This window comes from Dama dama, chromosome 27, assembly GCF_033118175.1.
Source record: "Dama dama isolate Ldn47 chromosome 27, ASM3311817v1, whole genome shotgun sequence".
NCBI lineage: Eukaryota > Metazoa > Chordata > Mammalia > Artiodactyla > Cervidae > Dama > Dama dama.
This window is the reverse complement of record NC_083707.1, coordinates 47116494-47138062: the sequence shown is the minus strand read 5'-3', so window position 1 is coordinate 47138062 and position 21569 is coordinate 47116494. Positions and strand designations below refer to the sequence as shown.

The 21569-nt window shown below is 42.3% G+C and overlaps 1 protein-coding gene across 6 annotated transcripts in view; it reads left to right on the top strand.

The window, feature by feature from the left end:
- The first annotated feature begins 5517 nt into the window (after window positions 1-5517).
- HDHD2 (haloacid dehalogenase like hydrolase domain containing 2) overlaps window positions 5518-21569 on the top strand; it is a 44259-nt gene continuing 28207 nt past the window's right edge. The window contains exons 1-4 of one of the 6 annotated variants that reach the window (XM_061130939.1): window positions 5518-5655; window positions 14012-14086; window positions 16729-16839; window positions 21277-21485. In XM_061130939.1, coding sequence (XP_060986922.1) covers window positions 16739-16839; window positions 21277-21485 — 310 coding nt within the window. In that variant the 5' untranslated portion in view covers window positions 5518-5655; window positions 14012-14086; window positions 16729-16738. Of the gene's footprint in view, window positions 5712-5890; window positions 6024-12923; window positions 12943-14011; window positions 14087-16728; window positions 16840-21276; window positions 21486-21569 lie in introns of those variants that run through there. The other 5 variants (XM_061130941.1, XM_061130942.1, XM_061130938.1 and 2 more) reach the window with 5 other exon arrangements.

The following is a 21569-nucleotide window of genomic DNA, read 5'->3' as shown; positions in this document are numbered from 1 at the left end:
TTAGAATTAACAATTTGTGATTATTTTGGACTCCGAATACCTGTAGTGTTAGTGGTCTTGTGTTCTGACCCTGTGTCTATATGTCTATGACCTGGGATGAAGGATCTTGACTGTAGTCTGTTCATACTCAAATTCATAGCCTATTCCTTAATCAAGTGGTTTTCAAACTTCGATTGTTAACAGCAGAACTGGATTTTCAAAAGAATAATAATTTAGAAGTGTAATCCTCTAGTGTCTCCTCTAGTATCCTAAACAGATGGCAGACTTCCCTGGTGGTCCTGTAGTTAAGAGTCTGCCTTGCAATGCAGGGGATGCAGGTTTGACCCTTGGCCGGGGAACTAAGATCCCGCAGGCTTTCAGGGCACCTAAGCCCATGCACCACAGCGAAGAGCCCACGGGCTGTACCGAACACCCAGGACAGCCAGAAATAAACAGATGGGAGCAGGTCCATTTTTGTATATCAGTTGAAGCAGGAATGGGACCCATAGGCCCACTGTTCAGTGTCCACTCTTAACAAGCTTCCTAATCCGCTTCTATCAAACCCTAAGCTTTCAAAACTATGGTTATAAAGTATTTAAAAAAAAAAAAATCCTGCTTTATGTAGAGTAGGCATGGTCATCTGTGCCCTGTAGATACTTGTAATCACTTGTGTGTATGTATGTGTGTACTCATGAAGTGACCCGAGACAAGGCAATATATTAGAGTAAAATAGGAGGCAGGGTATTGCTAGTATGCCAGCCACAACCATTTATCATATGGCTTAAATGAACTTCCTAAGACCTCAGTTTTGGTGGCTTCATCTGTAAAATTGGTCAATAATTGTTTCAGACCAGATGTCTCTTACAGATTTCATATATATATATATATATATATATATATATAGAGAGAGAGAGAGAGAGAGTCATCTTTACCAGGTCACTAACCTTTGATCCTAGATCAAAAAGATGTTCTCCTGAAATGTTTTTTTTGTGTGTGTGTGAAATAAATTACTTTCTTACTGACTTGTAACCAAAGTTATTACCAATAATAAAATTTTGATACAAAGCATAATGGAAATTTTTTGCTAAAATTTTCCTTGGCCCCTGATTGGTCATTAGATGTCAGATATTGTAAAAACATTTTGTGCCAGGACCTGGGACACATACTAGGCAATGTCCACAGACACTCATGATCAAGGTAAGTTAGACACTCATGATGAATTTAAGTTTAGGAATTCTACTCCTTTTGTTCTAGTTCTGATATTGTCTTATATACATCTCCACTCCTCTGGGATTTTGTCCCATTTTTTCTTTTGAGGTCCCATCCCATTTTTACTCATCTTGCCCTTTGGCAGGCAAAGCCATTTGAATCTTTTGTGAGGAGGAAGCCATTAGTCATGGTCTATTATTCCACATCTCAGTGAAAGACACCATACCACCCAATTGCCCAAACCCAGGAACCTAGTAATTACCTTGAAGCCTTCCTCTCCCTTTCCCTTAATCTAATTTTCCACCATTTCTGACTCTTACCTCCTAAAGATTTCTTGAATTTGTTTGCTTTGTTTTCACACAGTTTAAGCATCTCTCTTGTAGCACTGCAATAGATTCTTATCCGGTTTCACATACATTTCAGCACCTCTCCCATCTGTTCCATATTGCAGCCAGAGTAAACATTTACAAAAATACATGCCTTAATATTCAGTTCAGTTCAGTCGCTCAGTTGTGTCCGACTCTTTGCAACCCCATGAATCGCAGCACGCCAGGCCTCCCTGTCCATCACCAACTCCCAGAGTTTACTCAAACTCATGTCCATCAGTCGGTGATGCCATCCAGCCATCTCATCCTCTGTCATCCCCTTCTCCTGCCCTGAATCCCTCCCAGCATCAGGGTCTTTTCCAATGAGTCGACTCTTTGCATGAGGTGGCCAAAGTATTGGAGTTTCAGCTTCAGCATCAGTCCTTCCAATGAACACCCAGGACTGATCTCCTTTAGGATGGACTAGTTGGATCTCCTTGCAGTCCAAAAGACTCTCAAGAGTCTTCTCCAACACCACAGTTCAAAAGCATCAATTTTTCGGCACTCAGTTTTCTTCATCGTCCAACTCTCACATCCATACATGACCCCTGGAAAAACCACAGCCTTGACTAGACGGACCTTTGTTGGCAAAGTAATGTCTCTGCTTTTTAAAATGCTATCTAGGTTGGTCATAACTTTCCTTCCAAGGAGTAGGTGTCTTTTAATTTCATGGCTGCAGTCACCATCTGCAGTGATTTTGGAGCCCAAAACCTAAAGTCTGACACTGTTTCCACTGTTACCCCATCTATTTGCCATGAAGTGATGGGACCAGATGCCATGATCTTTGTTTTCTGAATGTTGAGCTTTAAACCATTTTTTTCACTCTCCTCTTTCACTTTCATCAAGAGGCTTCTTAGTTCCTCTTCACTTTCTGCCATAAGGGTGGTGTCATCTGCATATCTGAGGTTATTGATATTTCTCCCGGCAATCTTGATTTCAGCTTGTGCTTCTTCCAGCCAGCCCAGCGTTTCTCTTGATGTACTCTGCATATAAGTTAAATAAGCAGGGTGACAATATACAGCCTTGACATCCTCCTTTTCCTACTTGGAACCAGTCTGTTGGTCCATGTCCAGTTCTAACTGTTGCTTCCTGACCTGCATATAGGTTTCTCAAGAGGCAGGTCAGGTGGTCTGGTGTTCCCATCTCTTTCAAAATTTTCCACAGTTTTTTGTGATCTACACAGTCAAAGTCTTTGGCATAGTCAATAAAGCAGAAATAGATGTTTTTCTGGAACTCTTGTTTTTTCAATGATCCAACGGATGTTGGCAATTTGATCTCTGATTCCTCTGCCTTTTCTAAAACCAGCTTGAACATCTGGAAGTTCACGTATTGCTGAAGCCTGGCTTGGAGAATATTGAGCATTACTTTACTAGCGTGTGAGATGAGTGCAATTGTGTGGTAGTTTGAGCATTCTTTGGGATTGCCTTTGGGATTAGAATGAAAACTGACCTTTTCTGGTCCTGTGGCCACTGCTGAGTTTTCCAAATTTGCTGGCAGCACTTTCACAGCATCATCTTTCAGGATTTGAAATAGCTCAACTGGAATTCCATCACCTCCCCTAGCTTTGTTCATAGTGATGCTAAGGCCCACTTGACTTTACATTCCAGGATGTCTGGCTCTAGGTGAGTGATCACACCACTGTGATTACCTGGGTCGTGAAGATCTTTTTTGTACAGTTCTTCTGTGTATTCTTGCCACCTCTTCTTAATATCTTCTGCTTCTGTTAGGTCCATACCATTTCTGTCCTTTATCGAACTCATCTTTGCATGAAAATTTCCCTTGGTATCTCTAATGTTCTTGAAGCGATCTCTAGCCTTTCCCATTCTGTTGTTTTCCTCTATTTCTTTTCATTGCTCGCTGAGAAAGGCTTTCTTATCTCTCCTTGCTATTCTTTGGAACTCTGCATTCAAATGGGAATATCTTTCCCTTTCTCCTTTGCTTTTCACTTCTCTTCTTTTCACAGCTATTTGTAAGGCCTCCTCAGACAACCATTTTGCCTTTTTGCATTTCTTTTCCATGAGGATGGTATTGATCCCTGCCTCCTGTACAATGTCATGAACTTCCGTCCATAGTTCATCAGGCTCTCTGTCTATCAGATCTAGTCCCTTAAATCTATTTCTCACTTCCACTGTATAGTCATAAGGGATTTTATTTAGGTCATACCTGAGTGGTCTAGTGGTTTTCCCTACTTTCTTCACTTTAAGCCTGAATTTGGCAATAGGGAGTTCATGATCTGAGCCACAGTCAGCTCCAGGTCTTGTTTTTGCTGACTGTATAGAGCTTCTCCATCTTTGGCTGCAAAGAATATAATCAATCTGATTTTGATGTTGACCATCTGGTGGTCAACAGTATGAGAAGTATGAAAAGTACGAACAGTATGAAAAGGCCTTAATATTACCCACTCAAAATCCTTTGGTGGTGTTTTAATTTAATCAAACACACACAGCTCCTAGTTCTGAAGGGGAAACTAGGAATAGTTGACATTTCCTTCTACTGGCCCTCCAGCGGAAAACTTGTACTTAACAAACATAAGATGAATGCACCTGCAGTCCCAGTGAGGAAGAAAAGCAGAGGGTCCCTAGTCCAGGGAACAGAAAGGGTTATAGCTTACACCATGGCTGACTGCAGCAGTGGGCAGAGGGGATGTGGGTGTTCTAGCAGTAAACGAGTCCCCAGTCAAGAGTAGAGCAGCAGTTTTGTCAAGGGGTTCCATACGTGTAAGTTGATGTCAGATAGCTCTTAAAGGCTTTTCATTTAGTCATTTTCATATAGAATGCCTAGGATGACTAAATCTGCACTCAACGGGTTTAGTTAGATCAAAGGGAGTGGAGACTCCCAACGTGTATGGAAAGGGAGCAGTGAGTGAAGTGGTTCTACATATCCCAAGATATTGCTCCCCTAGGGATAACAGGCAAGACCTGTCCCATCTGTCCCATCTGTTCCTCAGAGAGGCAGGGCAGGAAAGTTGCCAGCATAAAGTTTTGGAGTAAGTTTATGCTGGAAAAGAGGGACATTTCTGTCAGTGGTAGTGGTTAATAAAAGACAGCAATGAGTGCCAGATGCTATTCAAGTAGTAAAGCAGGAAGCTGCTTCAGAGACTGGGTGTTTCAAGGGCAGTATCAAGGAGATGACTTCCGAGGTAAGTCCTTGAGAATGGGTGAGAAGTGTGACGGGAAAAAAGCTAACTCCATGTTGGATCTGTTCTTTTAATCTTTAGCCTTTGTGCTCCGTTGTCTGTCCTTGGTCATGTTGACTCTGAACCTTTGTAAAGGATTGTTGCCCACAGCCTCAAATATATAGTCCATTCTCAAAGGTTCCGCCTCCCGGGCTTGCCCTTTCAAGGTATATAGAGATGAAAGGTTGCCTAACAGAGAATAACATTTGTCTCAAACGTTGGAGGTTTACAGGAACATGACGACCTGACCGAAACAACAAAGGATTATAGCATCCCCATTCGGGGTCTCCCGAGGCACCAATAAATTCCCCCAAACCGGCCACACCCCCTCTCCTTTCAGATTAAAATAAGCCTGAATTCTAATTCTGGTAAGACAGTTCTTTGGGACACCAGTCGGCCACCTTCTCGGCCTGCTGGCATTCCAAGTAAAGTCACGACCCCTTCCCCCAACACCTCTTTTTGGCCTGTTGTGAAGGCTGTCTCACTGAGGTGGCAGAGTAAGCGACGGTGGCGCAAAGAAAGGTAATAATAACTTGGTTTGACAACACTGCTGTGGAACGAGAAATTGCCTACCGGGCAAAAGCAGTTTTTGTTTTTACTGCTGAATTCAAGCCCAGCAGGCGCGCCCCGCCCCGCCGCTTACAGGGATTAGATCTCGATAACCACTTTCTCTGTTACAGGGTAACGAGGTAGCACTAGACCTGTTAGCTAGCAAAGGAAACGAGAAAATAACCCAGGGCGGACGGGGCGGAGACATTTGCGGGGAGGCGCCACTTCCGGCGCAGCCCGGGTCCCCGTTTCCGGCGTCGTCAGGCTGCTGCCTGCACTCTGAACGCCCCCGGCCAGGACGCCGAGGAGGGGCACGGCTGTGCAGACTTCTCCGCTAGCCGAGCCTTCGCCTTTGCTGAGAACGGCTCTGCGAGCTTGGTGAGGAGCCGCTGGGGACGGGCAAGGGCCCGCCCGTCTCGGGGCTTCCTTTCATGGTGAGGAAGCGGAGGACATAAGCGGTGGCATCTCTAGGCCGCCGCCCTCCTGGCACCCGCACCAACCCGCGCGCTCACTGGGTGAGGCTCGCCCAGCCCTCTCGGCGGGGATGGCCCTCGGCGCGGCGCCGCGGCGCGTGCGCGGAGCGGACCAGCCGCGGTTCCGCCCGGCCTGCTCGCGCTGGGCTTGCGGCGGCTCATGGGGGTTGGTCGATCCTTGAAACTTGCCCCTGGACTGTATTTCGAAGCCGGCGTCCCTTCCCGTCGGTCTGGCGTTTGCCAGGCGCTGAATGAACCTCGCCCTGGCGGAGGGTGCGTGACCTGTCCTCCTCAGGAGAAGGAGGAGGGGATTGTGGTTGAGTTAATGCAGAAAGAGCCCTGTTCGTGGAATCGTTCCAGTTGTAAGAGCTAGAAATAGGAAGATGATTCCAAGCAAAGAGGGCATAAAGTTGTTGATATAGTCTAGATGAGAGATGATGATTTCAAAAGGTAAGATAGTTCGGATAACAATGAAAGGAAGTGAGTGGATTTAAGACTGTACAGCAGGTAGCAATGATATGATTTGGCCTTTGACTGATTGGGAGGAAGGCTTGAGACAGTCTGGTGGTTACATCTACGTTGATGATGCTGCCATTCACGCATAAGGGTCGCAGGATGAAGAGTAGCTTCTGGAGGATAATAAGGACTTGGATTGAGAAGTCCCAGGGATATTCAGGGGGAGATATTCTCTGAAGTATCTTGAAGAGTTCTTTTGGGGATGAGAGAGAATTTTTACCTTTCTTCTTTGCATTGAATATGTACCAGTATCAGTTGATTATGATTCTTGTAAAGTATCTCTCACATGACTTGTTCAAGCCATGGGAGGTGGTGGGACATGGATTTCATATGAAGAAACAAGGACCACCTTTGAAGCCTTTGCAGTTTTCTGGAGTGATACTAATATCTTGCAGTTTATCAAGTACTAATTTGTAGTTCGGATTTGTTGTTCAGTCGCTAAGTCGTGTGGAACTCTGTGACCCCATGAACTGTATAGCATGCCAGACTCCTCTGTCCTCCCAGTGTTTTCTGAAATTCATGTCCATTGAGTTGGTGATGCTATCTAACCATCTTATCCTCTGCCACCCGCTTCTCCTTTTGTCTTCAATCTTTCCCAGCCTAAGGGTCTTTTCCAATGATTCGGCTCTTTGCTCCAGGTGGCCAAAGTATTGGAGCTTCAGCTACAGTCCTACCAATGAATATTCAGGGTTGATTTACCATCGCCTTACCTTTAGTGATGCAGTGTATTTTAAAGAATCCTTTAACAGTCACACATCTAAATAGAGTCACTTGGAACAATCTAGTCTTTTGCCTAACAAGCTGCTTCACTTCTCAGGCAGGTTTATAGTTGGTGCTATTATTGATGTAATGCTCCCTTTCAAGATAACAATAAAGGTCAGAAATAGAATAACATAAGAGTTGGACAGGACTGAGCGACTGAACTGAACTGATGAGGACTGTTATGAAAGAAGGGATTTTGCAGTGGAATCTTGATTAATCAGAGCTCATAATATCTTTTATTACCTCTGCACTCTCCCCCTTAACCACCCCTCCCCTTGCAGATTCATTATGAAAGACAGATAGAACCAGAGGTTTATTTTAAAATCAAAATACTTGATGAGGGCTGTTATACTGATATACATTAATTGGAAAAATTTAGTTTTTTATGACTAGTAAATGTATAAGAAATGACTAAAACATAGCAAGACTAGTTTTTATTGTCAAATATGTCATCTACACAAGAGTACGCAAAACACGTCAGTTTTAAATAATTTAAAAACACTGTGTACTCACTGTCTAGGTCAAGAAGACCTTAGAGGCACCCTTGTGCTCCTCCTGATTTGCATCTCCTGCCCAGCCCCTGCAAGAGTCACTGTCTGTCGGTCACTCTTGCCTTAATCATGCCCTCCTTTTTGTACTTTTATCACGTACGTATGCTGTAATATGGCATGTATTGTTTTGTGACTTGCTCCTTTCAGTCTGTGGAAGATTTTGGAGAGTTACCTAGGATGATGTAATTGTAGTCATTCATTTCCACCTCCTTTTGCATTCTGTGTTTGAATACACCACAATTTATTTGTCCATTCTGCTATTGATAGACATTTGTATTGTTTCCAGTACCTGGTTATACAGACAGTGCTGCTTTGGACATTTCTGTTTGTATCTAAAGGTAGAGCATGAAAAAGTCTCTAGGATTTGATACCTGGGTGTGGAACTGCTGGGTCATAGAGTATGGTGAAGCCAAATGGCTTCTAAGTGAGTGTTCTGGTTTATTCTCTTACTTAGCAGTATAAGGGAGTTGCTTTTGAAAACGTTTGATGTTTTCTGACTTAAATTGTGCCAGTCTTTGTGTTGTTGCAGTGATCTCTTCTGCTTTAAATTTGCATATGTGCTCTTTTATAAAGGGTATGTTGATGATTATTCAGTTCAGTTCAGTCGCTCAGTCATGTCCGAGTCTTTGCGACCCCATGGACTGCAGCACACCAGGCCTCCCTGTCCATCACCAACTCCCAGAGTTTACTCAGACTCATGTCCATTAAGCCAGTGATGCCATCCAATCATCTCATCCTCTGTTGTCCCCTTCTCCTCCTGCCTTCAATCTTTCCCAGCTTCGGGGTCTTTTCAAATGAGTCAGTTCTTTGTGTCAGGTGGCCAAAGTATTGAAGCTTCAGCATCAGTCCTTCCATTGAATATTCAGGACGGATTTCCTTTAGGATGGACTGATTGGATCTCCTTGCAGTCCAAGGGACTCTCAAGAGCCTTCTCCAACAATATAGTTCAAAAGCATCAATTCTTCGGCGCTCATCTTTCTTTATAGTCCAACTTTCACATTCATACATGACTACTGGAAAAACCGTAGCTTTGACTAGATGGACCTTTGTTGGTAAAGTAATGTCTCTGCTTTTTAATATGCTGTCTAGGTTCATCATAACTTTGCATCCAAGGAGTAAGCGTCTTTTAATTTCATGGCTGCAATCACCATCTGCAGTGATTTTGGAGCCCAAGAAAATAAAGTCAGCCACTGTTTCCACTGTTTCCCCATCTATTTTCCATGAAGATGGCATGATCTTAGTTTTCTGAATGTTGAGTTTTAAGCCATCTTTTTCACTCTGCTCTTTCACTTTTATCAAGAGGCTCTTTAGTTCTTCGCTCTCTGCCATAAGGATGGTGTCATCTGCATATCTGAGGTTATTGATATTTCTCCCGGCAATCTTGATTCCAGCTTGTGCTTCCTCCAGCCCAATGTTTCTCATGATGTACTCTGCATATAAGTTAAATAAGCAGGGTGACAAGATACAGCCTTGACGTACTCCTTTCCCAATTTGGAACCAGTCTGTTGTTCCAAGTCCAGTTCTAACTGTTGCTTCCTGACCTGCATACAGATTTCTCAGGAGGCAGGTCAGGTGGTCTGGTATTCCCATCTGTTTAAGAGTTTTCCAGAGTTTGTTGTGGTCCACACAGTCAAAGGCTTTGGTATAGTCAGTAAAGAAGAAGTAGATGTTTTTCTGGAACTCTCTTGCTTTTTCGATGACCCAACGGATGTTGGCAATTTGATCTCTGGTTCCTCTGCCTTTTCTGAATCCAGCTTGAACATCTGGAAGTTCACGGTTCACATACTGTTGAAGCCTGGCTTGGAGAATTTTGAGCATTACTTTGCTAGCGTGTGAGATGAGTGCAGTTGTGCGGTAGTTTGAGCATTCTTTGGCATTGCCTTTGTTTGGGATCAAAATGAAAACTGACCTTTTCCAGTCCTGTGGCCACTGTTTTCCAAATTTGCTGGCATATTGAGTGCAGCACTTTCACAGCATCATCTTTTAGGATTTGAAATAGCTCTGGAATTCCATCACCTCCACTAGCTTTGTTCATAGTGATGCTTCCTAAGGCCCACTTGACTTCGCATCCCAGGATATCTGGCTCTAGGCTGGTGATCACACCATTGTGGTTATCTGGGTCATGAAGATCTCTTTTGTATTCTTGCCACCTCTTCTTAATATCTTCTGCTTCTGTTAGGTCCATACCATTTCTGTCCTTTATCGAACTCATCTTTGCATGAAAAGTTCCCTTGGTATCTCTAATTTTCTTGAAGAGATCTCTTGACTTTCCCATTCTATTGTTTTCCTCTGTTTCTTTGCATTGATTTCCTGTTTCATTTGCTGAGAAGGGCTTTCTTATCTCTCCTTGCTATTCTTTGGAACTCTGCATTCAAATGGGTATATCTTTCCTTTTCTCCTTTGCGTTTGCTTCTCTTCTATTCATAGCTATTTGTAAGGCCTCATCAGACAACCATTTTGCCTTTTTGCATTTCTTTTTCTTGGGGATGGTCTTGATCCCTGCCTTCTGTACAATGTCATGAACCTCCGTCCATAGTTCTTCGGGCACTCTGCTTATCAGATCAAATCCCTTGAATCTATTTGTCACTTCCACTGTATAATTCGTTTCAGATTTGCTGTTTTGTAAAGGGTATATTTTTTCTAGTGGTCATGTATGGATGTGAGAGTTGGTCTGTGAAGAAAGCTGAGCACTGAAGAATTGATGCTTTTGAACTGTGGTGTTGGAGAAGACTCTTGAAAGTCCTTTGAACTGCAAGCAGATCCAACCAGTCCATCCTAAAGGAGATCAGTCCTGGGTGTTCATTGGAAGGACTGATGCTGAAGCTGAAACTCCAGTACTTTGGCCACCTGATGCGAAGAGTTGACTCATTGGAAGAGACCCTGATGCTGGGAGGGATTAGGGGTAGGAGGAGAAGGGGACGACAGAGGATGAGATGGCTGGATGGCATCACCGACTCGATGGACATGAGTTTGAGTAAACTCTGGGAGTTGGTGATGGATAGGGAGGCCTGGCGTGCTGCGATTCATGGGGTCACAAAGAGTCGGACACGACTGAGTGACTGAACTGAACTGAAAGGGTATATTGAGATCTTATGCCATTTTTCTATTAAATTGTTTATCTTTTTCTTAATATTTATAGTTTATATTTCCTGGACTCTGATCCTTTCTGACATGTGTTGCGAATCTATTTTTCACTCTATATATTTCTATTCTCTTTCTCTTTTCATGGTACTGTTGAAATATCTGTCTTTTCCTTTATTCCTGTATGCTTTTTATATCTTAAGAAAGCCATTCCTACCCTCAGAGCATGAAGATACTCTCCTATCTAAAAGTTTTACAGTTTTCCCTTAAACATGTGGTTGTTTAATCTTGGGGGGGAAATGTGTCTGTAGTATGATGCGTGCATGCTCAGTTGCTAAGTTGTGTCCTACTGTTTGTGATCCCATGGGCTGTAGCCCTTCAGTCTTCTCCATGGAATTTTCCAGACAAGAATACTGAATTGGGTTGCCATTTCCTTCTTCAGGGGATCTTCCCAACCAGGGCTCAAACCCGAGTCTCTAGCAGCATCTCCTGCATTGGCAGCCGTATCCTTTACTACTGAGCCACTTGGGAGGCATGTGTAGTGTGATATGGGAGTCTGACTTCATTTTTTTTCTGCTATAGATAGTCATTTTTCTTTCTTCACTGATCTGAAACACCATCTCTGTCATATAGCAAGCTTCCACACTGGTTGGGGTTAGGACCCAAAAAGGGTCGTTTCTTGGGTTCTCTATTCTGTTCCATTGATCAGTTTGTCTCTTCATGTGCTAATACCACAACATCTTAATTAGTTACAAAACCTGATTAATTGTCTGGATATTAGGAAAAGCAAGACTCCCATCTTCTTTCTCTTCAATCTTGGCTGAAGTATCTTGGCTATTTGTACTAGTGTGTGTTTTAGAATCAGCTTATCAAGTTCCACAGAACGCTTTGTGGGGTTTTGATTGGAATTGCTTTAAATCTCCTGGTCATTAAAAAGGAAAGCTTACATAATGTTGGGTCCTTTAAAAGATCTGTCTATATATTTAAGTCTTCTTTGTGTCTTTCACTGAGGTTTTATAATTTTACCTTGGAAGTGACTTTTGTTAGACTTTCTGGTAACTGTATTTTCTGATACTACTGTAAGTGGTACCTTTTTTAAAAGTAGTTTTCTAATTGTTTGTGACATAGTGATTTTCCGATATTAATTGCTATACTTTTTCACTTTGTTTTACACTCCTGAATTTTTGTATATACAATCAAATCATCATGAATAATGTTAGTTTTGTTTCTTCTTTCCAATCCTTATACCTTTTTCTTGTACTGCATTAGCTGAGGTATCATTTGCAATGTTAAATAGAAGTGGTGGAAGTAACATCCTGTGTCTTTCCCTGTCTCATTGTTTTTAGTTTATTACTGATACATGATATCATAGTATGAAGTGTAAGTTATATACTTATAAATATATTTCTGATAAGTCTAATGTTGGCTACATATAGGCTTTTGTAGATACTCTTTTATCATCTTAAAGAAGTTCCATGGCTCAATATAGTAGGGATTTCAGTTCTTTCAATACTGCTTTATAGATCCAGTGCAGTTCTAGTCAGAATCCCAATGGGGAGATTTGGTGTTTGTTTTGATGAAAATGACAGGCATCAATGTGGATCAATTTCAGAAATACAATGTTGAGCAAAATGTGAAAGCTGCAAAATTATGATCTCATTTTTATAGAGTTAAAAGACATTAATTTAAAGCTGTGTGACAGTAAAAATATTAAGAAAAGCAAGAAAATGATATCACAAAATTCATTATGTTAATTGCTTCTGGGAGGTAGGAAGGGAATGTAACTAAAGGGGCTCATATAGAAGGCTCAGCAGTATTAGCAGTGTTCTAATCTTAAGCTAGGGGCTAGCTAAACATACAAGTTTCATTTTTATATTACGATTATTATTAAATATGAAAATATCTTTCTTGTGCCTTCAGCCCATTTTTAAAAGAGATCTTTTTAAAATTTGTTTTCTTCCAAAAATTGGAAATTTGTAAAAAATAGTGCAATGAAAGCCATATACCTTTCACCACAATTTACTAATTGTTAATATTTTGCTCTATTTGTTTTATGTCTCTCTCATGCATTGCACTTATTTGTCATGTCTCTCCACATATCTTTAATTTGAAACAGTTCCCCAGCCTCTTCTTTGTCTTTTATGATATTGATTTTTTTTTTTTTTTGAGACGTTCAAGCCAGTTTTATAGAATTTGGAATTGCCATGATTGATTTGTGTTAAACATTTTTGGCAGAAGTTCTGCAATGGCAGGACTACTACAAAAGTCTTCCCAGGAAGCAGGTAATGTTAGTTTCTCCTATTATTAAGGGTGTTAATTTAATCATTTGGTTAAGGGATTATTTGGCCATTTTCTCTACTGTAAAAGTATCTGGAAAGTATCTCGTTTTAGTTAATGGAGAACCTTAATTTGTGGGTGATTATTTGAGCCTGAGTGATTAAACATTTGATCCTTGAACAGTGTGGGTTTGAACTGTGTGGGTCCATATAATTGGATATTTTTCAGTAGTAGATATTACCATGCTAGACAGTTGGTGGTTGGTTGAATCCAAGGATGTGGTGGAACCCTGGATGTGGAGGGTGAACTGTAAGTTATACATAAATTAACCCCTGCATTGTTCAAGGGTTAACTGCTATTCCCTAACAACTTTTCACTCAGTGATTCTATTATGTGTTACTCATTTCTGTTATTTTTTTCTTTTTGGTGCTCAAACTGCCCCAGGTTTGGTCAGTTGAATCCCCTGGTTCCCTTGTCCTTTTTGTCCCCCTGTGATCTGGTAAAACATTATGTTCCAGATTTATCTTGTATTTTGGCTGCCCCAGCCCTGCTCTGTTTAGTACACATTAGCTGCGGTCATAACTATTGGAGTCTTGTTGCTTCTTGTTCCCTTTAGTGGAGAGTGCTAAGAAATATATAAATATTTTTAAATCACGAATTCATAGTGACACCTCTAATTCTAAACCACACAACAGGGTTCTTCCTGTCCATGTTTATAGCTCTTTTCTTCTATTTGAGAACCCTGATTTTTTCCTAAACATCAACAACACGTACTGATTTACTCAATTGTACAACGCACACGGAATTATTTTGGAACTCATAGCACTACCATTACCAACAACAAGCCTGCTAAATTAAGTTCAAGATTTTCTTGCAGTTCTCTGTCCTTTGAGTATATCCTGTGGCAGGGCTAGAGTCAGCAGTCTACTGTAGCTGTTGTCGGTAGTTTGTTTGCATTTCATTTTAGGGCCGGCTTAATTTAAATTTGAATACATAAACCATTAGCATGATTCAAAGTCAAAACTAAGCTTGAGCAAGTTAGTAACTTCTCAGTGTCTCAATTTCTCCCTCTAGGATCGCTGAGAACTTGCAATGATGTAGTAAAGACTACAGAGCATTTATTAGAGTGCAGATCATCTACAGCATCCGGTAAATGGGAGCTCTTCTTTCTTTCTCTGTGAATTCCTCCCACTCAGTTCTCTTGCTTCTTACTTTTCCTGGTCTGCGACCCCAGGCCATGCATGAGGTGGGGTGGGCAGGCAGGTGGGGGGAGGTGGTACCTGCTAGGCAGCGGTGAGTGGGAAGGAACAGGACACGTGGATTATGTTCCTACTCTGTGCTTATCACTGCCAGGCATTCCCCTTAACTCAGTGAACCCTCACAGCCCCGCAGGGTCTTCACAAGTGTGTTTCCCCTTACATAGATGAGGAGGCTTGAGATGATGAATGCGCTTGCCCAAGGGTAGGCAGCTACTCCCGAACCCTGGACCTACCTCACTGTTACGCCTGGCGCTGCTTTCCCTGCCTTCTGCATCTCCCTCACTTGGGACCCAAGTTCCAGCTCACTGAGGGAAGCCCTGCCCAGGTTTGGGAAGGAACAGGGCAGGCGAGGAGCCATCCTGGCTGATGGGTCCGTGGGCCCAGCCTGCACACCATCTCTGTGCCTTCCTCCCTCTGAGTCCGTCTCGGGTCCGGACACGCTGACAGCTGGCCACGTGGGAAATGCAGTGTTCTCCAGTTGGCCCGGTGGCAGTCCTCAGGGCTCCCTGAGCAGCGGCTGCCACTGACCAGCAATTGACTTCAGTTCTGGGCTCACTCGGGGGTTATTTTTATATTTATTCCTTGTGTGCAGAGATGGCTGACATGGAGTAGGAGGGGTCTGGGAAATAAGAGGAGCAAAGGAGCTAGTATCTAGAAGCTGGAGGGAATTCAGGCAGGGGTCATCTTTGCTATCCCTCTGCCTGCTGACAGCACTGCACCTAAGGGGGAGCAACATTTAAAAGGGTAACGCTGCACAGGCTGGCGCACTCCTGGCAGCGTTGGGAGACGGACCCAGCGGGGATTAGCAGGCTGGTGTTAAAGAAGAGGAAATCGGGGTAGAGGACTGCATGTGTGACACATTCATGCCTTCATCCCACATTGCCCAGCTGTAGGCAGTAAAGATTGAGGCTTCCTCTTGCCTCCCTGCCCAGAGAAGGCACGTGGCCAAGGTACACAGTGAGTTTGAGGCAGACCCAGGACCAACACCCAGGCCTGGGGACCCAAGCTCTCAAGTGCATCTCGGAGGGAGCTAGCTCGGAGAGAGAGAGGTCTGCCCCCCGTCCACCTGTGTCCCAGGGATGCAGTCAACCCCCTGAGAGCTCTTCCTTGACTACTTGTATTGTCCCCGGGTTCTTTCCCTCTTTCCCTTCTGCTTCTCACTTTAAAGAAGATGGCTCTTCCAGCTCTGCTGTCACTTTAGGGCCTGACACAGTAAGTGTTCAGTACACACTCGCTGTTTGAAGACACAAGGAACGGGCAGCTTGGCGACATCCTGTGAGGGTGAAATGAGCACACACCCTCAGACCCAGCAAGACCTCAGAGATGTTCGCACACGTGGCCACCAGGAGCCATGCACAAGGATGTTCACAGAGGCGCCCTTCACTGTATTAAGACGTGCAGAGCTGCCTCAACCTTCATGGTCAGGAGAAGAGAAGGATAAATTGTGTTTTCACACAATAGAATGATACCATGCAGCAGTGAAAATAACCTATATCCACGTGTGTTAACATGTCCTCCTCTCACAAACAATGTGGAATGGTAAAGCAAGTCATGAAGTGTACATGGAAGAACAGTGATACCAAGCTGTCAGCACTTCACAATCCGGAAAGGAGTAACCTTGGGGCAGGGAAGACGTGTAATCAGATCAGAGAGGGTACACAGAGGGCTCCCACTCCATCGATGAGGTTCTATTTCTGAAGTTGAATGATAGATAAAAGGGATTGTATTATTCTTGATACCTTTTGTATGTCTGAAATATTTTATTACAAAAACAAAAAAAAAAAATGGAAAAAAAGAGTAAGTTTAAAAAACTAAAAATACAGGCAGTCCTATCCTGTCTTTAGCTTCCATACAATTCTACCACTCCCTTATTATCTTCAAACTGTTATCTTTATACTTAAACTTTGTATTCCCATTATCTTTATACTCGACTGTCTATATGATATAACTCACAATAAACATTTTAAAGGAAATATATGCAAAAAGGAAATTGGACATTATAGCGTAAGGAAACTATTTCCTGACTTAAAATTACTATATAACTTGAAATATCCTCCTCACTGATCTACAAATACTAGTAGCTCTTTGGCCATATATGCCACTTCAGGATAAAACAGTGAAGACTGGCGATTAGAACATTTTCGTGGTACATAGCCAGAGCGGAAAAAGATTTTGCCAGTGATTTAGGGCTTCCTTCCATCCACCCATTCTTCAGAGTACATTTTCTCACACATAAAAATAGATGAATGAATTGCTCCACAAAGAATTATTTCAAGAAATCTGAAGTAAATGTAACCCCTCTTTTAACATTTCCCTTAAGACTTAAAAAAAGAAAAAGTTTTATGGGTGAAATTTGGATTTTTAAAAAACGTTTCTTTTTTTACAAGAGAAACAGCTTTTAAAAAAAAGAGAGAAGCAGCTTAACATTAAGCAGTATCTTTCTAGATGCGAGTGATATTTTGAAGTCTTACCAGGTTTTAATTGTCCATTGTTTCCTAAACTGTATTTTTAATTTCATTTGCTCTCTCCTAGGGAATGAAGGATGGCAGCACGCCGTGCATTAAAAGCTGTTTTGGTCGATCTCAGTGGCACACTTCACATTGAAGATGCAGCTGTGCCAGGCGCTCAGGAAGCTCTTAAAAGGCAAGCTCCCCTCCACGTTCAGCTGACAAATATGTTTGTGAGTGCCATTTTACCAGGGCAGATCATTAGCTGAATGGATGGCCTTAAGATGGCATTTCACCGATTTACCGCAGATACAGGAGCTGCCTTGGGCTTAGCTGGAAAATGTATGCATTGTTGTGTCTTCCAAACATTGTTCTCCAAGCCTTTTGTTAGGTTCGGCCTTTTGGTCTGTATTTCCTCTTCATGTGTGTCTTTTTTCTGAGTAATGTAAATTTGGGAATGAAAGCTCGAAATTTGAAAATGTGGAATAAGTAGCAATGGAAAAATCGCAGATGAATCCTGGAATCACAAAATGAAACACACACATACACCAAGACATAGTTCTGCCCACTCCTTCAGCTAAGATCTAGCACTGGGTGTGCAGCTGCTCAAATAAAATTTAATTAAGGGACTTGAAATTTTAGAATTATCTCCATTAACTAAATTTTTGAAGGTTGAAGATTGTTTTATATTTCTGATGCATCGCTTACCAAAAGTCTAGATTAAAAAATGTATATTATAGAAAAGTGTGTGAACTGAACTGAATGTGAATATTTGTTTCTGAGTATCCTGGAAAGAATACTCCTCAGCAGAGGAGAACTGGGACTTCCTTGGTGGCTCGGTGATAAAGAATCCATCTGCCAGTGCAGGAGACACAGGAGGTGTGGGTTTGATTCCTCTGTCGATCCCCGCGGAAAGAAATGGCAACGCACTCCAGTATTCTTGCCTGGAACCTTCCGTGGACCAAGGAGCCTGGTGGGCTGCAGTCCGTATGGTCAGACAGAGTCGGACACAGCTGAGCACGCATGCATAACAGAACTAGTAATGTTATTTAGCATCTTACCTTAAAATAATTTAGAGGAGGTTTTAAAGTCAGCAGTACTTAGCATGTAGTGCTTTAGCATTCTACACCTTCCAGCATTCATAGTCTGCTCTTGTTCAGGGAGTCTCGTGACTAGTAACAGTGCAGGTGGTGTGGCAAGAGGGCAACACCGACTTGGCATTCTCTCCACGAGGGGCATCAGCAAGTGTGAGGAGGTTTTAGACCCGGTAGGCGTCAGTGGGAAGCTGGTGATGCAGCTGGGAGTCATGATGTTCTTTTTCAGGCGGACAGCAACATGTTGTTGAAGGCTCAAATTAGATCAGTTGGAGAGTGGGCCTTTCTCTTGGCTCCTTGCCGTGGTCTCTCTCAGGCTTTCTAGGGAAAAGGATACCTGTTTATCAGTCTGCTCTCCTGTTGGACAAGTGCTGTACTGCTTCGGAGATGAGCTTTCTGCTCTGGATGGATAGAAAAGTCTTATTTCTGGTGAATAATGAATGACACTCTAAGTACATCTGTAACCTGTGAGCCTGCCATTCTGGAGGGGCCAGAGACTACAGATTGTCCTCTCACTGGCACAGGCGGGGCTCCGTCCCAGAGAGATCCTATACTGTCACTGCCAGTTCTGGTTTCTGTGGAAACGAATAGCTTAAGGGAAGTTGAGCAGCTAGCAAAAAGAAGGGTTTTTTTTTTAAGTTCTTGTTAGAAATATGATCATTTCAGTACTTACACTTGTTCATTTTTCGGATAATAGTTATAATAAGGTATTCAATTTCTTTTGAGAGATTTTAAGCACATAAAACAAATTTAATGTGTTTTTAGGCAAAGCCACCACACAGGTATTATAGAGATAATCATGATTATAATGAACTATTTAATCATATAAAGGTATTGAATGCTCTTTGAGTAAATGCTTAAGAATCTCTTTTATGTTTTATTTTCCTGCTTATTTTAAATTATGGACAGTGCTTTTATGCCTTGTATCTGTTTGGGGCAGGCATAAAATATAAGGTGTATGTGGCGGGCATGAGTGCTCAGTCGTGTCCAACTCTTTGCATCCTCGTAGACTGTAGCCCGCCAGGCTCCTCTGTCCATGGAATTTCCCAGGCAAGAATACTGGACTGAGTTTCCATTTCCTACTCCAGGGGACCTTCCCAACCCAAGGATGGGACCCACGTATCTTGCATCTCCTGCATTGGCAGATGGATTCTTTACCACTGTGCCACCTGGGAAGTCCAACAGGGTACTAATATAAAAATTTTAATTGTAGGTAAATTAAAATTAGTTTTAGATTAAAACACTGTTGTTGTTCAGTCGGTAAGTCGTCTCTGACTCTGCAAATCCCATGGACTGCAGCATACCTGTCCTTCACCATCTCCCGGAGTTTGCTCAAATTCATGTCCATTGAGTCTGTGATGCCATTCAACCATCTTATCCTCTGTGGCCCGCTTTCCCCCCCTGCCCTCAGTCTTTCCCCACATCAGTCTTTTCTAGTGAGTCAGCTCTTCACATCAGGTGGCCAAAGTATTGGAACTTCAGTTTTAGCATTAGTCCTTCAATGAATATTCAGGGTTGATTTCTTATAGGATTGGCTGGTTTGATCTCCTTGCTATCCAAGGGACTTTCAAGAGTCTTCTCTAGCACCAAAATTCAAGAACATCGATTTTTTGACATTCAGCCTTCTTTCTGGTCCAACTCTCACATCCATACATGACTACTGGAAAATACCATAGCTTTGACTCTATGGAGTCTCTGCTTTTTAATATGCTGTCTAGGTTTGTCACTGCTTTTCTCCCAAGAAGCAAGTGTCTTTTAATTTCATGGCTGCAGTCACCATCTGCAGTGATTTTGGAGCCCAAGAAAAGAAAATCTGCCACTGTTTCTGCTTTTTCCCCATCTATTTGCCATGAAGTGACAGGACCAGGTGCCATGATCTTATTTTTTCGAAAAAGCTATCTTTTTCATTTTCCTCTTTCACCCTCATAAAGCAGTTCTGTAGTTGCTCTTCACTTTCTGCCATTAGGGTGGTATCATATGCATATGTGAGATTGTTGATATTTCTCCTGGCACTCTTGATTCCAGCTTGTCATTTATCCAGCCCAGCATTTCGCATGATGTACAAATTAAATAAGCAGGGTGACAATATACAGCCTTGTTGTACTCCTTTCCCAATTTTGAACCAGTTTGTTGTTCCATGTCTGGTTCTAAATGTTGCTTCTTTTTTAAAAAAAAAAAACAAAAAAAAGGTGCTTCCTCACCTGCATACAGATTTCTCAAGAGGCAGGTCAGGTGGTCTGGTATTCCCATCTCTTTAAGAATGTTTCACAGTTTTTTGTGATCCACACATTCAAAGGCTTTAGTGTAGTCCATGAAGCTGAAGTAGATGTTTTTGCTTTCTCTATGATCCAGTGAATGTTGGCAATTTGACCCCTGGTTCCTCTGCCTTTTCTGAATATAGTTTATACATCTGGAAGTTCTCAGTTCACATACTGTTGAAGCCTAGCTTGAAGGATTTTGAGCATTATCTTGCTAGCATGTGAAATGAGCACAGTTGTGTGGTAGTTGAACTTTCTTTGGCATTGCCCTTCTTTGGGATTGGAATGAAAACTGACCTTTTCCAGTCGTGTGGCCACTGCTGAGTTTTCCAAATTTGCTGAAATACTGAATGCAGCACTTTAACAGTGTCATATTTTAGGACTTGAAATAGCTCAGCTGGAATTCCATAACCTCCACTAGCTTTGTTCATAGTGATGCTTCCTGAGGCCCACTTGACTTCACACTCCAGGATATCTGGCTCTAGGTGAGTGACCACATCATTGTGTAGGACCAAGAAAATGGTTTTTTTGAAGGAAAGCTGGACTATTATGAATACTTCCTCTGATACCTGATTGCCAGTTTAGGTTCCAAGAAGCAGATTATGAAATTTTGTATGAAATTTTACATACAGAATCCCATATGTAAGTAATTAAAGGGGAATGCACATTCCAGTCTGTAAAAATGACATGTTTCTTTCTCCAAGTAGTTTCTGTTTGTAAACTTAGTAGCACATTAGGGCTTAACCAGTGTCTAATTGGCTCAGAAGAAAGAAGAACTCTTGAGGTATCCTCTGTCTCTTAGTATAGGGGATCAGACCCTGTCCAGAATGCAGGCCAGAGTTCTTGTCTCAGCTCTATAGCTGCCCAGCTGTGTACAGCTGAGCCCAGTCATTAATCCTGTAGGCCTGAGTTTTCTCACCTTCAGAAGGTTACACTAGGTAGATAATCTCAAGGTAACTTTCACCTCATTCTGTGAGTACAGTGGTTACTCAGCTTTGGGTCTTTGTTTTCACTTCTTTGCTTAACCTGGTAGTGAAATTCAGTTAGAAGTATAGAAGGCCCTTGAAAAGGTAGCCTATAAGCCTTTGTAGGTGAAGCGGTCCACAGGATATGGGTAAGCTGTAAGCAGTTTTGGATAGGTTATAAAACCTATTGGCCATAAAAACACATACTCAGTGACTTACCTTTCATTTTTTGACCTTTGGCAAGTGCTACCAAATTAGGTTTTATGGGGCTAGAATGTAGAAGCTGCCTATTGACACCTGAATTACACTTTTCCAGGTTACGTGCTACTTCTGTAATGGTTAGGTTTGTTACCAATACGACCAAAGAGAGCAAGCAAGACCTCTTGGAAAGATTGAAAAAGCTGGAGTTCGATATCTCTGAAGATGAAATATTCACGTCTCTGACTGCAGCCAGAAACTTGGTAGAGCAGAAGCAAGTCCGACCCATGCTGCTGGTTGATGACCGGGCCCTACCTGATTTTAAAGGTAGGAGGCATGCGGAAAGATTTAAAAGTTAGGTCTTCATATCTGCTTGTAAGTCACTCTTAAAACTGGATGTTTGGAAGCATT